General features: G+C 43.0%; 1 protein-coding gene and 1 long non-coding RNA gene across 4 annotated transcripts in view; one reads left to right on the forward strand and one right to left on the reverse strand.

Moving 5' to 3' along the window:
- The window catches only part of FER1L6 (fer-1 like family member 6), a 147,034-nt gene that overhangs the window by 115,836 nt on the left and 3,277 nt on the right, over window positions 1-27,921 (forward strand). For both annotated transcript variants that reach the window (XM_065586105.1, XM_005288782.5), the window contains exons 33-40: window positions 1,224-1,394; window positions 5,495-5,655; window positions 7,265-7,407; window positions 16,498-16,586; window positions 18,905-19,003; window positions 21,683-21,924; window positions 25,626-25,789; window positions 26,358-26,458. In XM_065586105.1, coding sequence (XP_065442177.1) covers window positions 1,224-1,394; window positions 5,495-5,655; window positions 7,265-7,407; window positions 16,498-16,586; window positions 18,905-19,003; window positions 21,683-21,924; window positions 25,626-25,789; window positions 26,358-26,458 — 1,170 coding nt within the window. The remainder of the gene's footprint in view (window positions 1-1,223; window positions 1,395-5,494; window positions 5,656-7,264; window positions 7,408-16,497; window positions 16,587-18,904; window positions 19,004-21,682; window positions 21,925-25,625; window positions 25,790-26,357; window positions 26,459-27,921) is intronic.
- The window catches only part of LOC112059112 (uncharacterized), a 45,894-nt gene that overhangs the window by 8,228 nt on the left and 9,745 nt on the right, over window positions 1-27,921 (reverse strand). The gene's annotated exons all lie outside the window — the stretch shown is intronic.

Genomic DNA, 27,921 nt, shown 5'->3' on the forward strand with positions numbered 1-27,921 from the left:
GAATAGATACAGTGACAGTTAAACTTAATTTCCAAAATTTGTGGTGGTGTTTTTAAATCTGAGTATTACTATAAAACAATCTCAGACTTTTAAGACCAAACCAGAGCCCAGTTTTCAAAGGTGGCCTTTGATTTTGGGCCAGTCAATTTTTGAGTGCCTTACTTTAGATACAGAGAGCCAGATTTTCAAAAGAGCTCAGGGCTACATTTTCAAGTGTGCCGCACCCTCAGTTGGGGCCAGATTTGAAAATCTAGCCACTTTGGTCTACTTTGCAGAGGTGCTTAGCACCACCAGCTCCTATTGACTTCATCTGGTATCTGACAGTGTCTTGACTTCAGAGGTATCTAAAATTGGGCACCCAAAAATCTAAGCAGGCAAAAATGTAGATCAGAATTTGTAATCAGCTATAAAATGTTACATTTTTTCACTTGCTACATGTGTTTACTATGCTGAACGTGATAAAGTATTCCTAAATTATTGACTCATCAGAGATATTTACACGATAAACCATATATATCCAGATAGACAGGTGAATAATAATTATTTATATTCACAGCTAATGTAAAACAAGTGATAACTATAAATATATAGGGTTTTTTTTACAACATAAAAAATACTTAGCTAGAGGTCAATGGAGTTGTGACTATTTATACCAGCTGAGGATCTGCCCCTGTGTGTGTCAATGTGGGTAAATTTTACAACCCACGATTTTCCCCTGGGAATCCCTTTACCCCAAAAGAGACCACCTTTTCTTACATGGAAACAGGAGAGATCTAGTATTAATCAGGATGGAATTTTTCAAAATGTAGTTTTGAGATCAGGATTTGGAGCGAACCACAAAAGGTTCAAATGGTCAGTTCAGTTTGTAACCAGAGTTTATCTGAGCTTAGGCACTTTTCTTTGGTCTGGGAATTGGGCAAGAAATCTCATGGAAACGGGCTCTCTCTTCAGAGTTTTAGTACTTCCTGTTTCAGGTACAAGAATTCAGAAAAAAAAATGCAGATGCATAACCTTAGTTGGAACTGATTAGGTAGGGCACTATACTCCTTTTATTTGGCATGTTTTCAGTATGTTCAGGTATTCAGTAAAAATACGTAATAGAAGAAACTATTCATCTCTGCGGGCATATTGTGCACTTGTAGCATTCACTATACCTTTTATGGCTGATACTTTTAGCTTTAAAAATGATTTGTCTTACAAAATCATATCAATTTTTGCCTTAGATCATTTGAAATTCAGGCTACTTTCCCTAAGGAATCTGTGCTCTCCATCCTGATCTATGACCACGATATGGTTGGAGCAGATGACCTCATTGGAGAAACCAAAATTGATTTGGAGAATCGTTTCTACAGCAGGCACCGGGCTACCTGTGGTCTACAAAGTCAATATGAAAAGTAAGATCCTCTTCAGACACTTGGTTTGTGCATACACGAGAAATGAGTGATCTGCAGAGAAGCTTCTTGATGAAAACTGATGTAGCCAAATATTGTGCTTTTTTCCGCCTTGGAGTTTTGTAGATTTTTGTTAAACTGAATTGTATCACAAGGCTCAGAAGTAGAAAATGAGAATTTGTAAAACCAACAGCCCTACTTACTCACAATTAGTTCCAGATGGCAAACTGTCTATAGTTAAGTGTCTTTGTTTGATAAACATAAGTTGGAGATTTTACTGATTCAAAGGGTGAATAAAAATCTCTGTCTGAGGGGGTTGTGCAAAAGGACAAATTCTGCTCTCAGTTACACTTGTGAAAATCCAAAGTAACTGCCTTGAAGCCACTGGAGTTTCTCTGGATTTTCATGTGTCAATGAGAACAGAATTTGGCGGTAGGTTCTGGAGATAGTGGGTAGTATAGGTGTGTCACACAGGAGTATTGATCAGAGACTGAATTTTATTTCCTGGCCCCAGTCACCTGATCTGGGCCAGGGTTTAAAGTATAATATCCCTGTCCCATGTGTAGGGGCTTGTTTACACAGTGGGGTAATGTACTGTACAGGGACGTGATTTCTAAAGTGTACTAATGTGTTGTGCATTAATTGGTCCATGTAGACCTTGCTGGTGCACTTTAATTCAGTGCTGGTTAAAATAGTACTATGTTAAAGCACGCTAGGGAACCTTTAGTGTGCACCAGCAGGGTCTACACGTAGGTGCTGGAACTAGGGGTGCTGCCACACCCCCAGCTTGAAGTGGTTTCCATAATATACAGTTTTCAGAGTAGCAGCCGTGTTAGTCTGTATCCGCAAAAAGAACAGGAGTACTTGTGGCACCTTAGAGACTAACAAATTTATTAGAGCATAAGCTTTCGTGGACTACAGCCCACTTCTTCGGATGCATATAGAATGGAACATATATTGAGGAGATATATATACACACATACAGAGAGCATAAACAGGTGGGAGTTGTCTTACCAACTCTGATAATCCAATTAATTAAGAGAAAAAAACTTTTGAAGTGATAATCAAGATAGCCCAGTACAGACAGTTTGATAAGAAGTGTGAGAATACTTACAAGGGGAGATAGATTCAATGTTTGTAATGGCTCAGCCATTCCCAGTCCTTATTCAATCCAGAGTTGATTGTGTCTAGTTTGCATATCAATTCCAGCTCAGCAGTCTCTCGTTGGAGTCTGTTTTTGAAGTTTTTCTGTTGTAATATAGCCACCCGCAGGTCTGTCACTGAATGAGAGGCTGCTGAGCTGTTCCATTCTATATGCATCCGAAGAAGTGGGCTGTAGTCCACGAAAGCTTATGCTCTAATAAATTTGTTAGTCTCTAAGGTGCCATAATATACAGTGTTTAGAGTTTGGTTCAATGGCTCTCAGCACCCCCACTATACAAATTGTTCCAGCACACCTGGGTCTACATATATCAGTTAATGCACACCAACATTAGTATGCCTTAGAAACCACTCCCCTGTAGACTCCATTACCCCACTGTGTAGGCAAGCCCAGGGTTTCAGTGTCCATTGAGGCCAATGATTACTGTCACATAGTTTGTGATCACAGATCGATTGGTTTCTAGTTTCAACCACCTGAAAAGAGAAATCCTCACTGGCTTTAGCTTGGTCTATGTCTGTATTTAATAAACTCATCTCTGTAGCCACATGCCAGTGCTTCCCCATGTCTATTCCTCTGTGAATTTTGCCTTTTTCCCCCTTACAACGATAAGAAGTGTGAAATGTTTGGACTGCATTAACACTGCCAATCATACTTTCAGCTAGTTTAAATTGGTTTTAATGGATTTACACCACCTGAGGATCTAGCCCTAGATGTGCCTGATTGCAGTATTCCAATTGATATGCTAAAAATGTGGAGAGTGATTTTAAACTGCATAATACATTGATAAGCAGAGTTCTTGACATTTTACCTTATTATTGCAGCTTGACTCCCCATAGACCATTTTTTCTGTTGCCTATACAGTTTTTTTTATAACCAGAAGTGCCTCACTTCCAGCTTCCAGCTGTCTTGTTATTTTAGCAGGCACATTGTGCAGTGCTTAGAATTTGTTATTTTGTTCTTAATAATGGAGTCTCAAATACAGCATCTGAAATTAACTAATCAAAATAAACTGGAATACTGCTTGGCTGCATAACTTCCATGACCTCTAAAAACTGGGGGGCAGCTGATTCCCTGCTGTGTCACATCTGTCTGACTCCATTTAAATCAATTGAATTACACCAGGGAAAATCCACTGTCACAGAGTAGTGACTAAAGCCCTAGTACTAAGCATTGTGGCAATCCTAGTATTTCAATATACTTGTAGAGGTATAGGGCACAATTTAAAAAAGTGTCTAAGTCCCATTTTCAAAAGTTACTTAGGAGCCAAAGGGTACATCTGCACTTGGAGCTGGAAATGTAAATTCCGGATCTGGAAGACATACCTGCACTAGCTCTGATCAAGCTAGCATACTAAAAATACATGTGTCACCGTGGTAGTGCAAGTGATGGGAGGGACTAGTCTCCTGACATCTTGGACAGGATGGTATATGGGGCAGCTAGCCCCTCCTGCCGCTCACACTAGTGCGGCTACACTTTTGTTTTTAGTATGCTACATTGATCAGAGTGAGCATTGGTCTATTTCCTTAAACTGGGAAATATACTTCCAGCTCAAAGTGTAGACATAATCTAAGGGCCGCATGTGTTAAAAATAGCAGTGTAGACAGGGGGTAGAATGGGTGGCAGCTCCGGCTACCCAGAGTTACCAAGTACCCAGGGAGTCTGGGCAGGTTTGTACTCAGGCAGCTAGCTCGAGCTGCCGCCCATGCTACCCTCAGCTACACTGCTATTTTTAGCGAGCTACCTTGAGCAGAGCTAGTGTGTGTCTGTGTACTCGACCTGGGAAGCACACTGCCACCTGCAGTGTAAACATACCCTTAGTGTCATTGAAAGTTTGATTTTCCTCATAGGACCAAATTCAGACCTTGGTGTAAGTAACAGCAACGCCACAGAATCCAGCGGGGTTACATCTGCTTATGCTAGAGCCATGTAATGTTCATCGTGTATGACCTCCATGATCTGCGCCTGTGGCCCAGACCCCGTTGCCACACTACTCAAAATAATAGCTATGGGGCCTGTCTGGTGTCCTAGTGTTAGCAATGGCATGCAGGAGACCCGGACTCTATTCCTGTCCAAGGTCGTAGTCCCAGCTCCTCAAGCTGGCTGGGGCGGGGAATGTGATGGAGGGAGTGCACTAAGTTCCTGTTGATGAGAGAGAACCTTTTGTTCTGTTATAAATAGGACTGTGATCAGTTGTTCTCCATATCCACTGAAGGTAGAACAAGAAGTAATGGGCTCAATCTACAGCAAAGGAGATTTAGATCAGATATTAGGAAAAACTTCCTAATTATAAGGGTGGGTAAGTTCTGGAATAGGCTACGAAAGAAGGTTGGGGAATCCCCGTCATTGGTGGCTTTTAAGGAGAGGTTAGACATGCACGTGTCAGGGATGGTCTAGGTTTACTTGGTCCTGCCTCAGAGCAGGGGGCTGGACTTGATGACTTCTCAATGTCCCTTTCAACCCTACATTTCTATGACTCTAAAATTCTATGTCAAACTACAGAAATCATCTGACGGCCTGTTCCAATGCCCACTGAAGTCAGTGAAAAGACTTCCATTCACTTTAGTTAGTGTTGGACCAGGTCCTGAATGATCAAGGAATAGCACTGGCCAGCTCCAAAAGGCCCTGACTTCTTTGGCCAAACAGCTGATGACTGATGTGCTGTCAGACCTTGATAATGAGGGTATACAATGTGGGGAACATTTGCTGGGATGGCTCTAAGGGACTAAGAAAGGAGAAGCAGAGGACATGTCCATCTCTGGCTTTGTTTCACTTGTGTAAAATTAATTCTGTTCACTTTCATCCAGTCAGGTTTAAGCTCCCTTACAGTAAATCTGTCTGCCAGGGCGTCTGACCATTGGATTGGCGCCCCTGAATAGTTACAGCCTTGAACCGAACAGAAAACCTTCTCCATTCCTCTCTTTCCTTTGTCCCCTTATTGCAGAGAAGGGTACAATGCCTGGCGAGATGCAATTCAGCCGACTGAGATCCTCAACAAGCTATGCAAAGACAACAAACTGCCTGGGCCCTACAAGCGACCTGGGCAGATACAAATAGGAACCAAAGTATTCACTGGGAAGACAATCTTTAATGAAGACGAGAACGGTAATTCTGCCATTTATGTTATTTAGTCCTATTACCATAGCCCCTAGAGGTCCCACCTTTGATTGGGATCCTGTTGTGCTAGGCACTGGACAAGTAGACAGCAAGAGACAGTCTCTGCCCTGAAGAGTTCACCATCTAAATAGACAAGGCAGACAAAGAGTGGGAAGGGAAATAGAAGCACAGAGGTTAAGGGACTTGTATAAGATCACACAGCTGGTCAATAGTCAATTCATGAACAGGACCCAGGCCTCCTAATTCCCAGTCCAGTGCCTTATCCACTAGACCTGGCTGCCTCTCTTCATTGTTACGTTTCTTGTTTATTATTAACTATTACCACTATCATCCTTAGTTCTGCGAGGGCATTGGTATAAATCCTACTCCCTGCGGTCCTATTGAGCCTGGGGATCCATGAGTCTAGAGGTCTTTGCAGGGAGCTGTTGCTTCCACCAGGGGAAGACTCAAGTTCCAAAAGGAGAAGAGGGGCAAAGCTACCAGGGGGTTGGGTTTGTAGATGTGGGTGGTGAGGGGTGGGACAGAGTCACCAGTGGCTAGGTTGTGTCTTTGAAGGAAGGAGATGGTAAGGGGCAGATGACATGTATTAGGATGGATGCTTTGATTGGGTAGCCCAAGAGAGGGAAGCAGCACAAGGACTGTGCTTTCCCTCTTTGTCAGCGTCTAGTCTATTTTGAGTGTTTGATCTTCGTCTTAGTTCATATACCTTGCTCCCATTTCTCCTGTGGGCAAGCAGACCAGGGAAGATAGGGCTCAGCGTGCTTCGGTATAAGGACAGGGCCAAACTACGGCTGTTCCCCCAAGGGTGCATTAGGTAGAAGAGTGCTAGACAAACAAATGACTCCAAAGGGGCCTGGGCAGAGCAGGACTAGACCTGACTCTCTGCCTACCAACAGGTATGTACTAGGAGAAGTGGTTGCAATAGTTGCTTCCCAGCATTCTTGCCCCAGAGCCAGTGGAGCCGTTAAGCTTTTCAGAGGCACAGTGTCACCGGGGGACTGCAGGTTAGCCCTCCCTTTCCCCTGCTTAGCACAACACTGCCCATTTTATCCATGGATACCTTTGGCATCTTTCTGCTCCCTTCACGCAGCATGTGAATTTGGCACTCAAGGGGGCTTCCTTGCTGCCATCACAAGGCAAAAATAAGACTAATGTACAATCCCTAGCACCTATTTACTGACACTTCCTGGCAGCTCGAGGAAATGCCAAATCCCCTGTTCTTCAATTGGCTGCAATTTTTAAAAGAAAAAGACTTAATTATTTAGAAGAAGAAGAAAACAGGCTAGCAAATCTTTACCATCCTACCATTAGATACAGCACTAAAATAGGCGCGTTTAATTTTGTCACGATTCATGGTATTTTGTAATTAGGTTCCTTCTCAGCACTAAACTTTAGTTACTCCTGTGGGTGCTCTTATTTAAAGGAATAAATGTGTTTTATTACATCTCTGTTCTTCCTTGGGATGCATTAAATGCTGCTCTAAGCTCGAGCAGATTTTTAACACGTGTCTTTCACAACTGACAAGCCATATTAATCAGAGGCTTAATATGCTAATTCTGCTCTGGTTGTTCTTTTTTTTTATTACTCTTTCCTATAGAAGAGCCAGTTGAATCCTATGAACAACTTGCCCTAAAGGCTTTACGTTCCTGGGATGAAATCCCAGGGGTTGGATGTAAGCTGGTTCCAGAACACATTGAGACCCGGCCTCTCTATCACAAGGATAAACCAGGCATGGAACAGGTAGATAAGCCTACAGTGAAAGCATGAAACGTGGGAGAGGTTTTCCATTTCTCCTGCCACTGTTGTTTCTGTTACTATCTCAGAGCTAACAGGGAAATCTCACAAGTGCTCCCGTTTCCATTATAGTTTGCACAAAATAATAAGTGCATAGTTCAAAATTGTCAAATGTGCATATGTACAGTGAGGCACCTAAATTCATATTTAGGCACCTAAGCAAGAGTGGTCTGATTTAACGGCAAATTTTCATACTTTCAGATTTTGAACTTTCTTGTAAATGTAATGTTAACTCTGCATTTCATTGTATTTTAATGACTGTTGCTTTCCCTCTCGCACTATCTGCAAAGTTCTTGTAGGGGTGCTCTCAGCTTTAACTTCACCATACAATTTTGTTTTCAGGGAATCTAATCAAGAGTCCCTTTGCTCGTATTTGAAAATAACTACTTAGGAATTTGGCTGCAGTAAAGCATTTAAGCACATGTATAAGTCATACTGACTTCATGAAGACACATTGAAGCTAATGGAATTTCAGCATTTGCTAATAATATAGGGCTGTTGATTAATCACAGTTAACTCACACTATTAACTGAAAAAAATTAATCTCGATTAAAAAATGTAATCACGATTAATCACAGTTTTAATCACACTGTTAAACAATAGAATACCAATTGAAATTTGTTAAATATTTTGGATGTTTTTCTACATTTTCATATATATTGTATTCTATGTTGTAACTGAAATCAAAGTGTATATTATTTTTTATTACAAATATTTGCACTGTAAAAATAATAAAAGAAATATTATTTTTCAATTCACCTTATACAAGTACGGAAGTGCAATCTCTTTGTCGTGAAAGTGCAACTTACAACTGTAGATTTTTTTTGTTACACTCAAACAAAACAATTTAAAACTTCAGAGCCTACAAGTCCACTCAGTCCTACTTCTTGTTCAGCCAATCACTAAGACAAACAAGTTTGTTAACATTTACAGTAGAAAATGCTGCCCTCTTCTTATTTACAATGTCACCAGAAAGTGAGAACAGGCATTTGCATGGCACTTTTGTAGCTGGCATTGCAAGGTATTTACGTGCCAGATATTCTAAACATTTGTATGCCCCTTCATGCTTCGGCCACAATTCCAGAGGACATGCTTCCATGCTAATGACACTTATTAAAAAAATAATGTCTTAATTAAATTTTTGACTGAACTCCTTGGGGTTGAATTGTATGTCTGTTTTACCCACATTCTGCCATATATTTCATGTTATAGCAGTCTTGGATGATGACCCAGCACATATTGTTCATTTTAAGAACACTTTCACTGCAGATTTGACAAAACGCCAAGAAGGTACCAATGTTAGATTTCTAAAGATAGCTACATCACTCAATCCAAGGTTTAAGAATCTGAAGTGCTTTCCAAAATCTGGGAGGGAAGAAGTGTGGAGCATGCTTTCAGAAGTCTTAAAAGAGCAACACTCCAATGCGGAAACTACAGAACCCGAATCACCAAAAAAGAAAATCAACCTTCTGCTGGTGGCATCTGACTCAGATAATGAAAATGAACATGTGTCGGTCTGCACTGCTTTGGATTGTTATCGAGCAGAACCCTTCATCAGCATGGACGCATGTCCCCTGGAATGGTGGTTGAAGCATGAAGGGACATATGAATCTTTAGCGCATCTGGCACGTAAATATCTTGCGACACTGGCCACAACAGTGCCATGAGAATGCCTGTTCTCACGTTCAGGTGACATTGTAAACAAGAAGCAGGCAGCATTATTTCCTGCAAATGTAAACAAACTTGTTTGTCTGAGCAATTGGCTGAACAAGAAGTAGGACCGAGTGGACTTGCAGGCTCTAAAATTTTACATTGTTTTATTTTTGAATGCAGATTTTTTTTGTACATAATTTTACATTTGTAAATTCAACTTTCCCTGATAAAGAAATTGCACTACAGTACTTGTATTGGGTGAATTGGCAAATACTATTTCTTTTGTTTTTTTACAGTGCAAATACTTGTAATCAAAAATAAATATAAAGTGAGCACTGTACACTTTGTATTCTGTGTTGTAATTGAAATCAATATATTTGAAAATGTAGAAAACATCCAAAAATATTTAAATAGATGGTATTCTATTATTGTTTAACAATGTGATTAATCGCAATTAATGTTTTTAATCGCTTGATGGCCCTAATATCATTGGGAAAATATAATTAACTATTCAGTATATGTTCTGATTCTTGTCCAGACCATCTACAGAGAGGAATCAGAATTTCTCAACAGGTGTGTCTGGATAAGTATTATTGTTATAGTGTGAACAGCTAATGGTGATCCTTCTTTGTGCTTCAGCTTTGAGGGCTTAGAGTCTGCCCTCATTACTGCGCAATTCTGATAATGTGTAGCACAATGACAGTGATGAAAATTCTAGAGCGTCGCTGATTTGTTACAGGATGTTCTTATTTGTGATGGTCAAACTGAAAACAGCTCAGAATCTGAGTTCAGTTCAATTAAGGATCCAAATAATTATCCAACCCTCCCGAGTTTCCAAAATTGGGCTGGAAGTCTCATAAGAATAGGCTTTCTTGAAAGATTTCAGTTGCTACCACCTCTGGCCTGAGTTGAAAATACCACGAGAAACACCTCTCTTCTGCTTCGAGTGCTTGTTCATGTTGATTCCAATCGGGTGTGCGTATGCCGTGTGCATGGTCGTCAGAAACTTTTTCCCTTAGCAGCTCCCATTGGGCCAGCTGTGGAGCCCCCTGAAGTGGTGCTTTCATTGCGCTCAATATATGACCCTGCCGACCCAACCCCCCTTCAGTTTCTTCTTACTGCCCGTGATGGCCGTTGGAACTGCGTTCGCTTGCTTAGCAAGGGCTTCCCTTAGTTGGTATACATAGTGTATATAGTGTTCAGGTTAGGGTGCAGGGTCCTCCCCTATCCCTTACCTTCCCTCAGCTCCCGGGCATGCCTCGGGGCCAGGGGTTTAAACCTTGCAGGACCTGCGGGAAGCCAATGCCAACGGGTGACCCCTCACAATGCGTGTCTGGGGAAAGAGCACCAAACAGACAGGTGCAAAATCTGCAGGTCTTTCCGCCCTACGATGAAGAAAGAGTGGGATTTCTGGCTGAAACAACTTCTGATGGGGTCCACTCTCCATCGGCAGCCCGCCACGGAGTGCCGAGATCCGACACCGAGCGCGTCGGTGCGAAGCGCCCCGGCCTCGGAGCGCGACACAGCGCCGAGGAAAGACTCTGACTCAAGAGACCCTTGGCATCGGTGCTCCTCAGCACCGCAAGTGGCGCAGTTAACCAGGCACTGCTCGCACTCACTGGTGCCACACAAGCGGCACAAGAAGACGGACCGGGATCGTTCCCCAGTGCCAAAGGCAGTGCCAGGTGCAACAGCAGTGCGTCCCACAAAGGAGCATTCGGCGTCCAAGGGCCAGGAGTCGGCGCCATTGACTTTGGTTCCCCGGAGGGGACCGTTGAGTCCGGTGCCCAGCAACACCCCAGACAGACAGTGTCAGGTGGAGGAGTTGGAGTCCCTCTCCACCCCAGACACTTTTGAAGCCACCAGGGATCTAATAGCAATGATGGCCCCACAACCTCTGGCTATCTAGAGGCAAGCCGGCCGTGATGCGGTGATCACCCTCTCCGACACGGCACCATTCACCTTGGCACCGCTTGGGTTCACCATCGCCAATGCACCATTCCCCAGCTCAGAACCCTGTGTGTGGTTCCCCGGCTCGGTCTCCAGCACGGGCTGAGCGGCACCGGTCCCCGTCATTGACCTCTTGGCACTGATCCCCAGCACAGGAGCATCAAAACCAGTCCCCTGCTCAGTACTGCTGTGGTCATCACGATCTAGATCTGTGTCATCTGACTCAGACAGGGACTCTTTTTGCTCATGCCGCAGCAGGTGCAGGTCTAATCGGCGCAGAAGTGAGGCACCGGTGGCATGGCCTCCACATTGGCAGCCATTCCGGACTCCCTGGGCTTATCACCAGGCCCAGGGGCATTTTCTGGTAATCTCTGAAACCCGAGCACCCCAGCCACATAAAGATCACCCGGTTCCTCGGGGATCGGAGTCGACGCCAGCACAGGGCCCACAGGCCGTCCAGGACATCGTCGAAGCAGCCACAGCGACAGCTCCTACAGCTAGCCAGACTACTGCTGCCATGACTACAGTCAGCGTGAGCCCACAGGCACTAACCAGGAGGTCCCTAGTGAGCTGGATGGTCAGGATGACCCTGTACCACCTCTAGCCTCCTCATCCTCAGCCCCGGACGAGGCAGTTGCAGGGACTTTGGCCTCGGGACCTCCCCCGATAGACCACTGTGTCCACCAGGACCTCTTGCGTAGAATCGCTCGCAACATGGGATTGCAGGCCGAAGAGGTTATCGAGCCAAAGGACCCCATGGTCAATATCCTGACGCCGGAGGGTCCCTCCAGGGTAGCTCTGCCCCTGATAAAAACTATACAGAACAATATTGAAACACTGTGGCAGATCCCGGCATTGATCCCACCAATGGCGAGGGGCATGGAGCACAAGTACTTTGTCCCATCCAAAGGATATGAGTACTTGTCCTTGCACCCGCAGCCCTCCTCCCTAGTAGTGACCACGGTCAACGAGAAGGACCAACAAGGACCGACTCCGAAATTTAAGGAGTCTAAAAGATTAGACCTTTTTGATAGAATGGTCTGCTCAACGGGGGGCCTGCAGCTGAAGATAGCAAACCAACAAGCTATCCTCAGCAGATACAACTTCAACTCATGGGCCTCCATGTTGAAATTTAAGGAGCTAATTCCATCAGACTCCAGGGCCGAATTCATGGCCATTATTTACGAAGGGAAAGCGGTGGCACGAACCTCTCTTCAAGCCTCCCTTGATGCGGCGGACTCTGCCACCCGCACCCTCTCATCCGGGATAGCCATGAGAAGGGGTTCAGGACTGCAGGCGTCTGGGCTGCCCCCCGAAGTGCAGCAAACCCCTCAGGACCTGCCGTTTGAGGATTATTCTCGGAGCAGATGGACTCCAAGCTGCACAGCCTGAAGGACTCCCAGGCAACCATGAAGTCGCTGGGTATGCACAGAGGGAGGGGTAGCAATGGCAGGTGCAGACTGTCACAACCCTCGTCAAGTCAAGGCCAGGGCTCGGCCAAACCTTTGTTGGGCTCAAAGCTGGCCTTTTGAAGGGGCGCCTGAGGATGGCATACCCACCACTACACCAGATCCTTTCCCGTGCTTTATGAATCGGCTATCCCACTTCTACTGTGCGTGGTCCCAAATAACATCGGACCGCTGTGTACTTCGCATGGTAGAGGTGGGATATTCTCTCCAATTCTGCCCCTCTCCTCCCTCCCACTCCCCTTCCATGTCCCTCTTCAGGGACCCCTCTCACAAGCAACTCCTTGACCAGGAGATGCAGTCGCTCCTTGCCGTGGGGGCAGTGGAGGAGGTTCCTCAGGAGATATGGGGCAAGGGATTCTACTCCCGTTATTTCCTAATCCCCAAAGCAAAGGGGGGGTCTCAGACCCATTTTAGATCTGCAAGGACTCAACCAGTTCTTGGTCAAGCTGAAGTTCCGCATGGTCTCCCTGAGCACGATCATCCCCTCCTTGGATCTGGGAGACTGGTACACTGCCCTCGACAGCCTGCGCACAGACGATTTCCGCAGTTTGTGGTCGACCACAAACATTATCAGTTCACGGTCCTCCCATTCGGCCTATTGACGGCCCCCCGAGTCTTCACCAAGTGCAAGTCGGTGGTCGCAGCCTTTCTTTACAGGAGACAGGTTCAGGCATATCCCTATCTCGACGACTGGCTCTCCAGGGAGCAGGTGGAGTCTCAAGTCCGACTAGTCAGAGCTACTTTCGAGAAGCTGGGACTCCTCCTCAACGTGAACAAGTCGACCTTGTCACTGACCCTTTGGGATGGTGCTCGACTCGGGGCAAACAAGGGCAGTCCTGCCAGAGGCACGATTCCAAGTGATGACAGACATTATCCAAAGCCTCAAGTGATACCCCACCACAACAGCAAGGGAATACCTGAGTCTCCTCAGCCACATGACACCCTGCACTTACGTGGTCAGACATGCCAGACTGAGGCTCAGACCACTCCAGGTGTGGCTCGCTTCGATCTATCGCTCAGCGCAAGACAGCCTGGACTCAGTGGTGTCAGTGCCAGAGCATGTACTCAAGTCCCTCTGTTGGTGGCTCAACCCTTGGACAGTCTGTGAAGGCATTCCCTTCAACAGCCCACAGCACTCTCTGTCCCTAGTAACGGACGCGTCATCTCTGGGTTGGGGCGCTCACCTGGGAGATCTCCGAACGCAGGGCCTATGGTCGCAGGACGAGCTCTCACTCCATATCAATATCAAGGAGCTCCGAGCAGTGCAGCTAGCCTGACACACCTTCCTGTCCCAACTACAAGGTCAGTGTGTGGCAGTGATGACCATCAACACCACTGCCATGTTCTACATCAACAAACAGGGTGGAGCTTGTTCCTCCCCCCTATTCTGGGAAGCTGTCCAGCTATGCATAGCCCACTCCATTCACCTGGACGTGTCCTATCTCCTGGGAGTGCAAAACTAACTGGCGGACCACCTCAGCAGATCGTTCTGCAACTGCAAGTGGTCCATCCTTCTGGATGTCATACATTCCATCTTCCGAAGGTGGGGGTTTCCCCAGGTCGATCTGTTTGCCACCCAGAGCAACAGAAAGTGCCCAATGTTCTGCTCCTTCCAGAAACACAGCCCGCGTTCAATATCGGACATGTTCCTGCTACCCTGGGGAGAACACCTCATGTATGGTTTTCCACCAGTTCCACTTGTGCACAAGGTGCTGCTCAAGATCTGCAGAGATAAGGTGAAGGTAATCCTGCTGGCTCCAGCATGGCACTGCCAACATTGGTACACTATGCTTCTGCAGCTGTCAGTGGACATCCCGATCGTGTTACCATTTTACCCCGATCTGATCACACAGGACCACAGTTGCTGTCACCACCCAGATCTCCAGTCCCTCCATTTCACGGCTTGGAAGCTTCATGGTTAAAACCAACGGAGCTCTGGTGCCTGGAACGTGTAAGAAAGGTTCTGCTCGGCAGCAGAAAACCATCCACCAGGGCCACTTATCTATCTAAGTGGAAAAGGTTCTCTTGCTGGTGTGCCCAGCATTTCACACCTGCACTCCAGGTGCCTATACCACTCGTCCTGGAGTACCTCTTACACTTGAAACAACAGGGCCTGGCAGGGTCATCCATAAGGGTACACCTCACTGCTATCTCTGCCTTCCACCTGGGAGAGTTGGGGTGTTCTGTGTTCACCAACCCCATGGTAGGGCGTTTCCTCAAGGGTCTGGAAAGATTATATCCACAGGCTCGACAACCTGTGCCTGCATGGGACCTTAATATGGTCCTCTCAAGACTAATGGGGGCCCCTTTTGAGCCGCTGGCTACTTGCTCCCATCTGTATTTGTTGTGGAAGGTGGCATTCCTGGTCACCATTTCATCAGCTAGGAGGGTGTCCGAGCTAACCTCCAACCCACCCTACACGGTCTTCCACAAGGACAAGGTTCAACTCAGGCTTCCCCCAGCCTTCCTTCCCAAGGTGGTGTCCCAATTTCATACTAGCCAAGACATTTTTCTACCGGTCTTTTATTCTAAGCCTCATACCGGTGCACGGGAGCAGAGGCTTCACTCACTGAATGTCCGGTGTGCACTAGCCATCTACATCGAGCGCACTAAGCTTTTCATGAAATTGAACCAACTATTCATGGTGGTGGCAGACCGGATGAAAGGGCTCCTGGTCTCTTCCTAATGCATTTCTTCCTGGATCACGGACTGCATCCGCACATGCTACGAGCTAAGGTCCCAGCCCAGATATTACAGCACACTCCACAAGGGCACAAGCCTCGTCAGCTGCTTTCCTGGCCCAGATCCCCATTCAAGAGATCTGCAGAGCTGCAACCTGGTCATCAGTGCATATGTTTACCACTCACTGTGTTGTCACCCAGCATGTCAGAGATGATGCAGCATTCGGCAGAGCGGTGCTCCAATCAGAGATTCCTTAACTCCGACCCCACCTCCAGGGGAGAGCTTGGGAGTCACCTGATTGGAATCGATGTGAACAAGCACTTGAAGAAGAAAAAAACGGTTACTCACCTTCTCGTAACTGTTGTTCTTTGAGATGTGTTGTTCACATCCATTCCAATACCCACCCTCCTTCCTTTCTGTTGGAGTAGCCGGCAAGAAGGAACTGAAGGCAGGTTGGGTCGGCAGGGTCATATATTGAGTACCATGAAGGTGTCACTCCAGGGGGCTCCACAGCTGACCCAACTGGAGCTGCTAAAGGAAAAACTTTCCAACGACTGTGCATGCGGCACACATGCACCTGACTGGAATGGATGTGAACAACATATCTCGAAGAACAACAGTTACGAAAAGGCGTTTCACCATGTCCTGCGCTGTTAGGAACCCAAGAGTGCAAAGCAAGTGAAAATGTTAAACTTCTGAACATATCAGAATCCTACAGCAGGATCAAGTTTGAGTTTGGCTATAGAAATAGAAACATGGTTCTGGTTTAGCTCTCAGATAAACATCTGGCCCTGTATAAACACATGTAATAAAATAAGTAGAAATAGAAGTGAAGATGTATCAGCAGGGAGGTTTCCCAACTGTTCATATGAGTTACAGGACAATCACAAGACTGGGGTTTGGAGCAAGCCAATTCTATTGCAGGTTACAGCACACCGTGCAGGATGGGAGGCAGACAGCAGTGATGCACCAGGCCCCAACACAAATGAATAACTTTAGTGTAGGGAGGGGAAGTCCAAAGAACCAACCACAAAATCCTAAAATAAGGTGCTGCTCTGGGACCACTGGCTGAAATGTTGATTCTTGATGTGATCACATACCACTGATATAGATTCTGTATATGAAAAATACACAGAGCAGCCACAAATACTGTAATGACCTGGTTGGTATTTCTAGAAGAAAATTTGCTTGTGAAGCCTTTTGAAGTTAGCACTAAATTTTAGTGCTCTTTAAAATTCTCATTAAAGGTGGGTGACAATATTGCTTATTTCTTTTCTTAAAGGGTCGTGTGCAGATGTGGGTGGACATGTTTCCCAAAGATATGCCTCCGCCGGGACCACCTGTTGATATTTCACCAAGGAAACCCAAAGGGTAATTCAGGGTGCATTTCTGTTGTGCTGTCAATGTACTGGCATCATCCTGCAAATACTGAATCTTTCAAAAGGGCTTGTCTGCATGACCCCCACAGTGTGGAAGATCGGGGTGTGCATTTCATCACACCCTGAAGTGTTGTGCTGTAACTGCCCCATGTACACCCTGCTAGCATGAACTAAAAGGGATCTAGTTGGTGTTAACATAGTCTCATTTCAAACAGGACTGCGTTAACATGAAGTAGGTACCTTTTGGTTCGTGCTAGCAGAGTCTGTATGCACAACACTTCAGCGCATGCTGTGGTTCACACCCCTGTAGTCCGCACTGCGAGGCCATATAAATAAGACCCAATGTCTGGTAAGAAATGTACTTGCAAAATATTATTTAAACTGAGAAACAATGCCATAGATTCATAGATTTTAAAGCCAGAAAGGACCATTATGATCATCTAGTCTGATCTCCTGCATAATACATGTAACCCACACACCTCTTGGGTGTGGTGTTCTGTCTGCTCTAGTGGCACCAAGACCCACTTAAAGATTAATGAGTCTACTACAGCCATAGCTAAGGGCCATGTGGCTTTTAGCTCATACAATAGAGGCTCATAGACTAAGCTCTAGAGATCCCAGGTTCGATCCCGCCCACCGACGACTGGGGTCAGTCAGTGTTACATACAGGACTTAGAACCTTACCAGTAATTTCCGCATCAATCCATAATTTCTGTTTGAGCTATAGCATATCTTTTATAAAAACATCCAATCTTGATTTAAAGACTTCATGTGATTCATTCAACAGTGCTAAAAAGACTAGAGTACAAGGGGCAGCTGCAGTGAGTCTTAAAGTTATTATCCCTCCACTGAACGCTAACTCCAAAGTTATAATTTAGTCTCTATGTCATTTTAGCTCTCTCACATACATAAAGTACTTGATCGTTGGTCAAGATCTTCCCTCTCATATTATTGTACCTGAGGGATTTTCACTACTTTGGGCAAGAATGAGGTCAAGAAGCACAAAAGGAGGTTGCAGAGAGAGATTTGTTTGGAATAGTAAGCGTCTCTGTAATTTCAGGCAGATATATATCCTACTCTGACATTGCACTAAATGAGTCAACCTAGTGGTTAGTGTCTGATAGATAATAAATGACTAGGAGAATTCATGGCTCATCCCAAATGCACCTTGAGATATTTTAATAAGGGCTTTGTCAGGTAATTTTTATGTCTGGAACACAGACGCAGTGTGTGCATTATTTATGTTCAAACTAAAGACGATGCTATAAAAAAATAACACTTTGCTCCTGTCTGTGCCAAATTAAGTAAAGTCCATATTTTGACCAAAAAGGAGACTGTCTAACAAGTGCTTTCTTTATACAAGGATTTTATGTGAGGCTATTTATCAGCTGTGAATTTTTCAAACCAGAAAGATTTGCACCTAATAATATTTGCAAGAACAAAATGTTGCTGCCATGCGGCACTCTATAGAAACATAGACAAACGTTGTTGAAATGTTAATCATCAGAGTGGTTTAGATTTCTGCAAGAGACCTTGGCTTTGGAAGATGCTGTACGCCGATTAGCCTGAAGAAAGGTGCACAAAAATGGTGCAAGACAAATAGGTAGATATGCATGTTGCTAAGGCTTCCAGCACCTACAAGCATACATGTGTATTCAAAGTGAAAAGAGCACAGTGGAGTTCATTCCCATTGCTGGATGCTGCTATAAAATGTCTCTCCTGGACGTTAGATTTATCCATGCTCCCTAAAGGTGTTTCGGAACAGCATTTTCCCTCCTTTTTCATGTACTAGATTACACCCAATATCATATATTGTCAACAAGAAAATCTCTGAAAAGGAGACACCCCCCTGTCTGCCTAAATGGGTTTTGCCCTCATTGGCAAGTTACTCAGTATTTTGTGGATGCTCAGATGATGTTGTTCAGTCCAGTCTAGCCATTTCATTGCAGTATTTTTGTGATCAGAATTAAAAAAGAACATAGGCAAACAACCAGCGAGGAATTTTCCACTGTTCCGAGGCTGCCGGCGACACTTACTGTCACTCTGCAGTCTCATGAGCTAAGAGAACAGCCCCTAATTCTGTTATATCACAAGAGACTCCAATAGACACAAGGAGTCTGATTCTGATCCCATTCTTCAGACCAGTTTTACATCAACATAACACACTTTATGTTAAGGAAATTGCTACTGATTCATACCAGTGTCTGATTAGACTCAGGCCCTATGTGTACTCAGGAAGAGAAATTAACTGGAAGGCCTTTTGCTACCATGAACTGAAATATACAAAATGTTGGTTTCTTTCTTTTTCAGTTATGAATTGAGAGTAATCATCTGGAATACAGAAGATGTAATTTTAGAGGATGAGAATATCTTCACAGGACAAAAATCAAGTGACATCTATGTAAAAGGGTGCGTTCATCTGGATATCACTTTTTGTGTCTCTTCATTTATTCCTTGAGAGGACCATTAATATCTGATTCAAGCCATCCATCAAAGACCAGAGTCACAAAACTTATGGGGTTGTATTAACAAGGCTGTTCTCCTTGTGAGACATTTCTGGGATCTTGATAATTTGCTGTGACTGTGTGCCAAAAATAGCCAGCCATTCTGGAAACTAGTTAGTCCTCTTTCACCTTTAAATATAGACTCATTAGACCTAATTCACTACTCACACAGAGTAAAATCAGGAGTAGCGCCATTCACTTGGTGTGAGTAGAGAATCAAGTCCAAAACTTCATGGGTTAAATGCAAATGCCTACAGCATTTTAAACTTGAAGGGCTTATAGCATAGGTACTGGAAATAGGGGTGCTGGGGGTGCTGCCGCACCCCTGGGCTTTAAGTGGTTTCCATCACATACAGGGTTTACAGTTTGCTTCAATGGCGCTCAGAACCCCCACTATACAAATTGTTCCAGCACCCCTGGCTTATAGGGATACAGAATGGTGATAGATAATGCGTTGAGAGAAATTATAACCAGCTTAGTGAAGTTAGTAATAAAAAAATTGAGAAGTATCATAGGAGATTCCTGTGGGAAATCCATTCTGACCAGATATTTGTTGACTGGAGTATGTGTAGTGGGCTGTAGCCCACGAAAGCTTATGCTCAAATAAATTTGTTAGGCTCTAAGGTGCCACAAGTACTCCTGTTCTTTTTGCAGATACAGACTAACACGGCTGCTACTCTGAAACCGGAGTATGTGTGTGAGTGAATGGCAGGGAAGAGTGTGTGTGAAGAATTTTTCATTAGCATTTTATAGCTTATCTTTTCTGTCGCTATTACACTGCTGCAAAATTACAAAATTACTCAGGATAGTTAAATCCAAAGCAGACTGTGAGGAGTTACAAAGGGACTCACAAAACTGAGTGACTGGGCAACAAAATGGCAGATGAAATTCACTATTGATAATGCAAAGTAATGCACATTGGAAAACATAATTCCAATTGTACAGACAAAATGTACAAATTACATTGTCTAAATTAGCTGTTACCACTCAAGAAAGAGATCTTGGAGTCGTCGTAGATAGTTCTCAGAAAACATCCACTCAATGTGCAGCTGCTAGCAGAATGTTAGGAACCATTAGTAAAGGGATAGATAATAAGACAACATATAATAATTCCACTATATAAACCTGTGGTACACCCATACCTTGAATACTGCGTGCAGCTCTAGTTGCTCCATCTCAAAAAAGATACATTAGATTTGGAAAAGGTACAGAGAAAGGCAACAGAAATGATTAGGAGTATGGAACAGCTTGAGGAGAGATTAAAAACACTGGGACTTTTCAGCTTAGAAAAGAGATGATAAAGGTGGTGTGTGATAGAGGTTTATAAAATCATGAATGGTGTGGAGAAAGTGAATAGGGAAGTGTTATTTACTCCTTTACATAACACAAGAACCAGGGGTCACCCAATGAAATTAATAGGCAGCAGATTTAAAACAAACAAAAGGAAATACTTCTTTACACAACACACAGTCAACCGGTAGAACTCATTGCCAGGAGATATTGTGAATGCCAAAGCTATAACTTGGTTCAAAAATAACTAGATAAGATCATGGAGGATAGGTCTATCAATGGCTATTAGTCAAGATGGTCAGGGATGCAACCCCATGCTCTGGGTGTCCCTAACCTCTAACTGCCAGAAGCTGGGGCTGGATGACAGGGATGGATCACTCAAAAATTGCCCTGTTCTGTTCATTCCCTCTGAAGCAGTTGGCATTGCTACTGTTGGAAGACAGGGTACCAGGCTAGAGGAACCATTGGTCTGACCCAGTATGACCGTTCTTATGTCCTTAATACCATCTTTGAGACTGTTCATATTTTTGAATCGCCTTTTTATAATATTGCCACTCATGAGTACTGGTTAACTTTTTTGGATGTGGTGCAAATTTTTAAATATTGATTAGAAATGATAGACAATCATCTGCAGAACTAAAAACCAAGTAGATACATTCATAAATGAATGGGTACCTCCAAAAGATATGTATTTTTGAGAAGCACAATATGGATTTTTTGTAATATTTCTTTGTACATGATACATTGTTTACGATGCATCAAAAAACCAGAACAAACCAGAATTTTTTTTTGAGAAACGAGTCAGCCATGCTTACACCTGACATCCTTCACTCTAGAGCACTTGCAGATACAAATAATTTTGGTTCTAACATCAAGTACCTAAATCAGCATCTGAGACTGTCAGGAAATCTACCAGCTAAGGAACAAAATCTACTCATATACCTTTTATCGTGGTGATTGATAATGAAAACACTCATGTTAGTTTGCTTGCCCATAAAAATATTTTTAATGATTAGCCAGTGGTGAATGGGAAATTAGAATTTTTCAAGTCTGATCTAAATAGAACTCACATTATCCCTCTAAACTTTTGATAGTGATTTTCAGTCACTGGAAGCCTGAGCCACATTTGAATGGTGTTTTAGATATTAGCCACCACCTAAGCCTTCCAGTTGCTCTACTAACATTGATTATGAAAGAAAGGATTGATAAATAAAAATTACTGTAATTGAATTTGAATACCCACGATACAGCTTCCCTATTAACTTTACTGTATTCACCTGTGTGCATGCTATAGGTGGTTAAAGGGACTGGAAGATGACAAACAGGAGACAGATGTGCATTACAACTCCTTGACTGGAGAAGGGAACTTCAACTGGCGCTTTGTGTTTCCATTCCACTATCTCCCAGCTGAGAAACAAATGGTGGTCAGTAAGAAAGAAAACATATTTTCCTTGGAAAAGACAGAACGCAAAATGCCAGCAGTGCTAGTGCTCCAAGTTTGGGACTTTGAAAGACTTTCTTCTGATGATTTCTTGGGTAAGCAAACAGTGAAGCCAACTGAACTTCAGCCAAAATCTTCATAGACCTTTATTTTGTAAAAAAGTGTTGAAGGAGGTATCTAAGGCACAATTATCAGTTGCCTTCCATGAATCCACTTAACGGCTAGAATGCCTAACACATATATGGTTTTGGCTACACAAATGGATGGGTCTGAGTGGCATATTTTTGGAGGCTGATTAAAAGTTGTCCCACTCAACCCACCCCCATGTTTAAATGATGGTCACATTTTTCTATAATGTCAGGCATTACTTAATATGGACCAAAGTCTAGAAATCTTCAATGAAAAGAGTGTATTTAGGCCAATCAGTATCTCCCTGACAATGCAGGATTTTCATCTTATTTGCCAGGAGTATGTTCTCAAGTGCTTTGTACAGTTGAGAATAAAATTGCTCTGGTGGCTGAGTTTCCACTACAAAGATTCCAGACTAACACAGGTCACTGTTAGGAAATATTTCCTGATATTCATCCCAAAGTATCTTTTACTCCAGTTCATTCCATTACTCCTTAAACCACCCAAAACAATTCCTCTCCTTAGTTTTAACATGCTTCAAATATCGTATTCCTCTCTCCTATGCACTATAAATATCATTTAGACAAATGCACTTTGTCTCCCTCCTCTCTCTTACTTATCTATATATCTCTGTCTCATCTACATATATATATTGCTCTAGTTACTGTAGTAGGTAGGCATCTAATACAGGACCTTCAGACTTTTGCATGGTGCCAGTAGTGTCAATCTATTAAAAAAGGGAATAGGGACAGCCCGGGAAATTACAGGCCAGTCAGCTTAACTTCAGTACCTGGAAAGATAATGGAGCAAATAACCAAGCAATCAATTCACAAACACCTAGATGATAATAAGGTGATAAGTAACAGTCAACATGGATTTGTCAAGAGCAAATAATGTCAAACCAACCTAATAACTTTCTTTGACGGGGTAACAAGCTTTGTGAATGGGGGGAAAGCGGTAGATGTGGTATATCTTGACTTTAGTAAGGCTTTTGATACTGTCTGTCATGACCTTCTCATAAACAAACTAGGGAAATATAGCAAAGATGAAGCTATTATAAGGTGGATGCACAACTGGTTGAAAACTGTTCCCAGAGAGTAGTTATCAGTGGTTCACAAGCAAGCTGGAAGGGCATAACGAGTGGGGTCCCACAGGGACCAGTTCTGGGTTGAGTTCTGTTCAATATATTCATCAATGTTTTAGATAATGGCATAGAAAGTACACTTATAAAGTTTGTGGACGATACCAAGCTGGGAGGGGTTGCAAGTGCTTTGGAGGATAGGAGTAAAATTCAAAATGATCTGGACCAACTGGAGAATTGGTCTGAAGTAAATAGGATAAAATTCAATAAGGACAAATGCAAAGTAGTTCATTTAGGAAGCAACAATCAATTACACACACATAAAACGGGAAATGACTGCCTAGGAAAGAACATTGCCAAAAGGGATGTTGTGGACAAGCTAAATATAAGTCAACAGTGTAACACTGTTGCAAAAAAAGCGAACATCATTCAAGGTTGTATTAGCAGGAGTGTTGTAAGCAAGACATGAGAAATAATTCTTCCATTCCACTCTGCACTGATAAGGTCTCAGCTGGAGTATTGTGTCCAGTTCTGGGTGCCATATTTCAAGAAAGGTGTGGACAAATACTAGAAAGTTCAGAGCAGAGCAACAAAAATGATTAAGGTCTAGAAAATATGACCTATGAGGGAAGATTGAAAAAATTGTGTTTATTTAGTCTGGAGAAGAGAAGACTGAGGGAGACTATGATAACAGTTTTGAAGTACATAAAACATCTGTCAGGGATGATCTAGATAATACTTAGTCCTACCATGAATGCAGGGGAATGGACTAGATGACCTCTCAAGATCCCCTCCTGTCTTATAATTCTATGATTCTGTGAAAAGCCTGTTACAAGGAGGAGGGTGAAAATTGCAGTAAGGGAGGTTTAGGTTGAACTTTAGGAAAATCTTCCTATCTGTCAGGGTGGAAGCACTGGAATAAATTGCCTAGGGAGGTTGTGGAATCTCCATCTTTGGAGGTTTTAAAGAAGAGGTTAGACAAACACCTTTCAGGAATGGTCTAGTTACTACGTAGTCCTGCCTTGAGTGCAGGGAACTGAACTAGATGACCTGTTGAGGTCCCTTCCAGTCCTACACTTCCATGATTCTATGGTTCTACTCCAGCCTCAGGAGATTAGGTTGTAGATTCATGGGGTTTTGGTTTGGTGGATGTGTGTGAGAGAGATGATGCTCAGGAAGGGCTAGTGCAAGCTGGTCTGTGTTGCACTGTGCTCTAAAGGTAGCAAGGCATTCTTCTTGTATTATTGCTTGGTGGTTGTTGTTGTTTTCTGAGTACCTAAAATGTGGTACCTCAAATCAATAAAGACCTGAGGTGAAATCCTAGCCCCACTGAAATCAATGACAAAACTCTCATTCACTTCACTAGGGATAGGATTTCACCTCCAGTCCCTGCCCTGAAGAGCTTTCAGTTTAAATGTGACATGATACAACATGAAAGGGACTGAACTGGGCAGAAGAAAAGGAGAGATGGAGAAAGTAAAGGGTGTTTTGGAAGCTTTCTAGCTCCATGAGTCAATGGGAAGTGGATCATCCCTATCAGTCCTGCATCCAACTGGGAAGATGGGAGGACCATGCACATTTAGTCCTTTTAATCTCCCCTTGTAAGTTATTTTCTTCACTCCCTTAACCATTTTTATTTCTCTTCCATGAATTCCTTTTGATGAGTCAACATCTTTCTGGTATTGAGATGCCCTGAACTACATGAGTATTGCACACCATCTGCGTTAGACTGCTTGGCTTTCCACATCAAACGTATGCACTAGGACAGCTTTCTCTAGCCATGGTGGCCACGGTTTTCAAAAACCTGATTTCAGGTGCCTCCATTTCTGAATGTCCAATTTGTGACACTAAAAGAGACCTAATTTTCAGAACGTGCTGAGACCCTTACTTCAGAGAATCAGGACCTTTTGAAGTGTCTCATGTCAGGCACCCAAAAAACGGATGCACCCCAGATGACTAATCACTTTTGAAAATCTTGACCAGTCTTGCTGGATCCTGACAGGGTGTTGTTATCCTACTCTCTCTGGGAACTCCCTTAGGAACTCATGTTTGCTGTCTTCCTGTTCACTGCTCCGTTTATACTGATTTTATAACATACACAGATAGAAACAAAAATAAAATCTAGACAAATCAATAACAAATGTTCTACATCACCTTTCTTTGCCTGTCTGAATAAGAGAGTTAAAAATCCTCATTTATTATGGCAGATTGATCTGTCCAACTTCTGATGATGTTTTTCAAAAGCCTTGGTGTCCCTTCAGAGTGCACACTGTTGCTTTGCCAATATCTTTGAGAACTACTGCTCAGATCCTTGGAAGAGGTATTGGGGTATTTGCTGAGTAACAGTTTGGATAGCAATTATCTAGGTGTATTTAAATAAGAGCCATGTGTTTAGTAGCAAAGCGAACCATTAGGCACTCAGATACTACAGACATGGGGGTCATACATGCAGATGATATTTAGCTACAAATATGATCTCAGAGTAGTTTACTGTTGTGTCCAAGCTGGGCTATGTATGAATTAATTGGTTGTTCTTTGATTGTGGTTACATCTGAAATGTCTAAGAGATGGTATATTTTTCTCCAGGCTCCCTTGAAATGAAACTGAATGAATTTCCTCGAGCAGCCAAGTCTGCCAAGAGTTGTGACGTAGGCATGGTAACAGCAACAAGTAAAGAAAACAAGATATCCATATTTCAGCAAAAGCGTGTCAGAGGATGGTGGCCTTTCATCAAAGCTGGGGAGCTCACTGTAAGCAGATCACTAATGACTAAGATGAGCAATCTAAGATTACTAGAAGTGCCTCTCTCATGTACAGATATTCTGATGATAGGCACCTTACAAAGAGACAGAAAACTACTAATCTCACAGAGATCAGCTGAGCAGTAATATTATATATTGTAACATTCATGTAGGACAACCTAACTTTACATGACTGAAGCTGTGGTTGTTATTAAAAAGAACATTAATAATTCAAGTGACATAACTTCATGAGAAGGTCCAATAGACATGATTTTTATCAGTATTAGCATTTAGGGGGTGAGCCTTATCAAATTACATTGTTATAGGTTCTTCATAATAACTAAGGAAGGTAAATTAAGAATTGCTTCTCAGTGTTTGTGGTTGTCAATTCTTGAATTTAACCAGCACACTATTAATGAATATAGTTATTTATTATTCAGTCAACTAATCTTAAACTAGGCATATCTATTTTTGTGAATGTCTCATGGGTGCTAACTGGTTAATGGGTGGTTATTGTTTAATAACTCTGGATTAAATATTTGAACAGATATTAATCAAAATTTACTCTCTGATGTAGGGCAAAGTGGAAGCTGAATTCCATTTAGTCACTGCAGAGGAAGCTGAGAAGAGTCCTGTAGGGAAAGCTCGGAAGGAACCTGAGCCTTTGGAGAAACCCAAGTGAGTAGGAGCATATTCACTTATCACAGTGAGATAAGAAAGCTGGTATAGTGGTTAGAGCAAGGAATTTAACAGGAGTGCTCCTTGTGTCTGCTTCTATCGCTGGTACTGTCTTTTTATGTAACTCCAGCAGAATCTCCGTTTACCCAGATATAAAAATGTGGAGTAATGATATTTACCTAAAGTATCTGACAGGAATATTGTTAGGCTTAAATAATTAATATTTGCTAATGCTTCACAATTGTTATGTTAATCAATATCTGCTATGCCTGTCATTGCTAACCTATACATCTAAGGGGTTGCTTCTCAATATTAGATGTGAGGGATTCTTTGCCCATACGTGAAGGAATCCACAAATCTGATTTGTGTGTGTATGTCTGGGTATTTGTATGCATAAATTAGACACATGCCAATGACTGTGCACACTTGACTTTGGAAATCTGGCCATATGGGAATGGTACAATTTTATCACATCTATATTCACTTATTGAATTTCACAGCCAAAGAATGAGGCTACCTATTTTTCAACATAAGACTGTGTAAGGTTTTTTTAAAGTCCTTTCACAAAGCAAAAGGTCCAGAATGAACGTTTTATCTAACCAAATTCCACCACACTCAAAAAATTTCCAGTTGAGGTTTTTGTATCTGAAAAACATTCATGTAATCAGTTTAGGTTTATGCAGTTAATTCTGTTATAGCGATGAGCTATGGAAAGACAAGGAATGTGAAATGAGATTCCCTACTACAAAAGATTTTAAAAATCTTATTCCAAGTGGTAATTTTAACCAGTGAAGAATTTCACTCTCTCCATCAAAAAGATGTTCAATTGAGCTTCCAGATTTTCTGATCTTCTAGCAGGATGGCATTTGTGGGTGACCATGAGATTATTTACAAGACTTCAACAGCTTTATGAAAAAATATGCAGACAACACTCATTACGATATAGCATTTTAATTTTATTTCCCTTATTGTAATATCTCTGCAACCTTGGGGTATACTTGGTATAGGATCAATACGCAATATCTCAAAAGGACATACTCTGTTACCTCAAATTATGCCAAATAGTATTTTGCTCTCTGAATAGTCCCATTATTCACAACTGACAGACACTGGCCAAGTTCATTCCTGAGGTAAGGCCTTTAAAATCAGAGAGGCACAATGTCTTCCAGAGCTCCCCAGCATGCAGTGGGGGAGATGGCTCCTACACTGTCTCTTGGTTGCGTGTGACTTGCACTTTTCTCTGCAGCCAGTCAGCTTTGCTGGGCAGCATGAAGAGGATCAGGGCCGTGGTCCTACCTCTTTTGATAAGTGTGCTGTAGTGGTGGGGCAGGAAAAAGCATCCCTGCACGCAGAAGAATTTCGGATTCCAGCTCTGGTTGCCCCCTCCATAGTGGAAAGTTTCATTGTACCTTTCCCACCCCTGTGCACCTTTACGAAAAACAACCACAATCTGGCCTTTGGGG

Source organism: Chrysemys picta, chromosome 2, assembly GCF_011386835.1.
Source record: "Chrysemys picta bellii isolate R12L10 chromosome 2, ASM1138683v2, whole genome shotgun sequence".
Lineage (NCBI taxonomy): Eukaryota > Metazoa > Chordata > Testudines > Emydidae > Chrysemys > Chrysemys picta.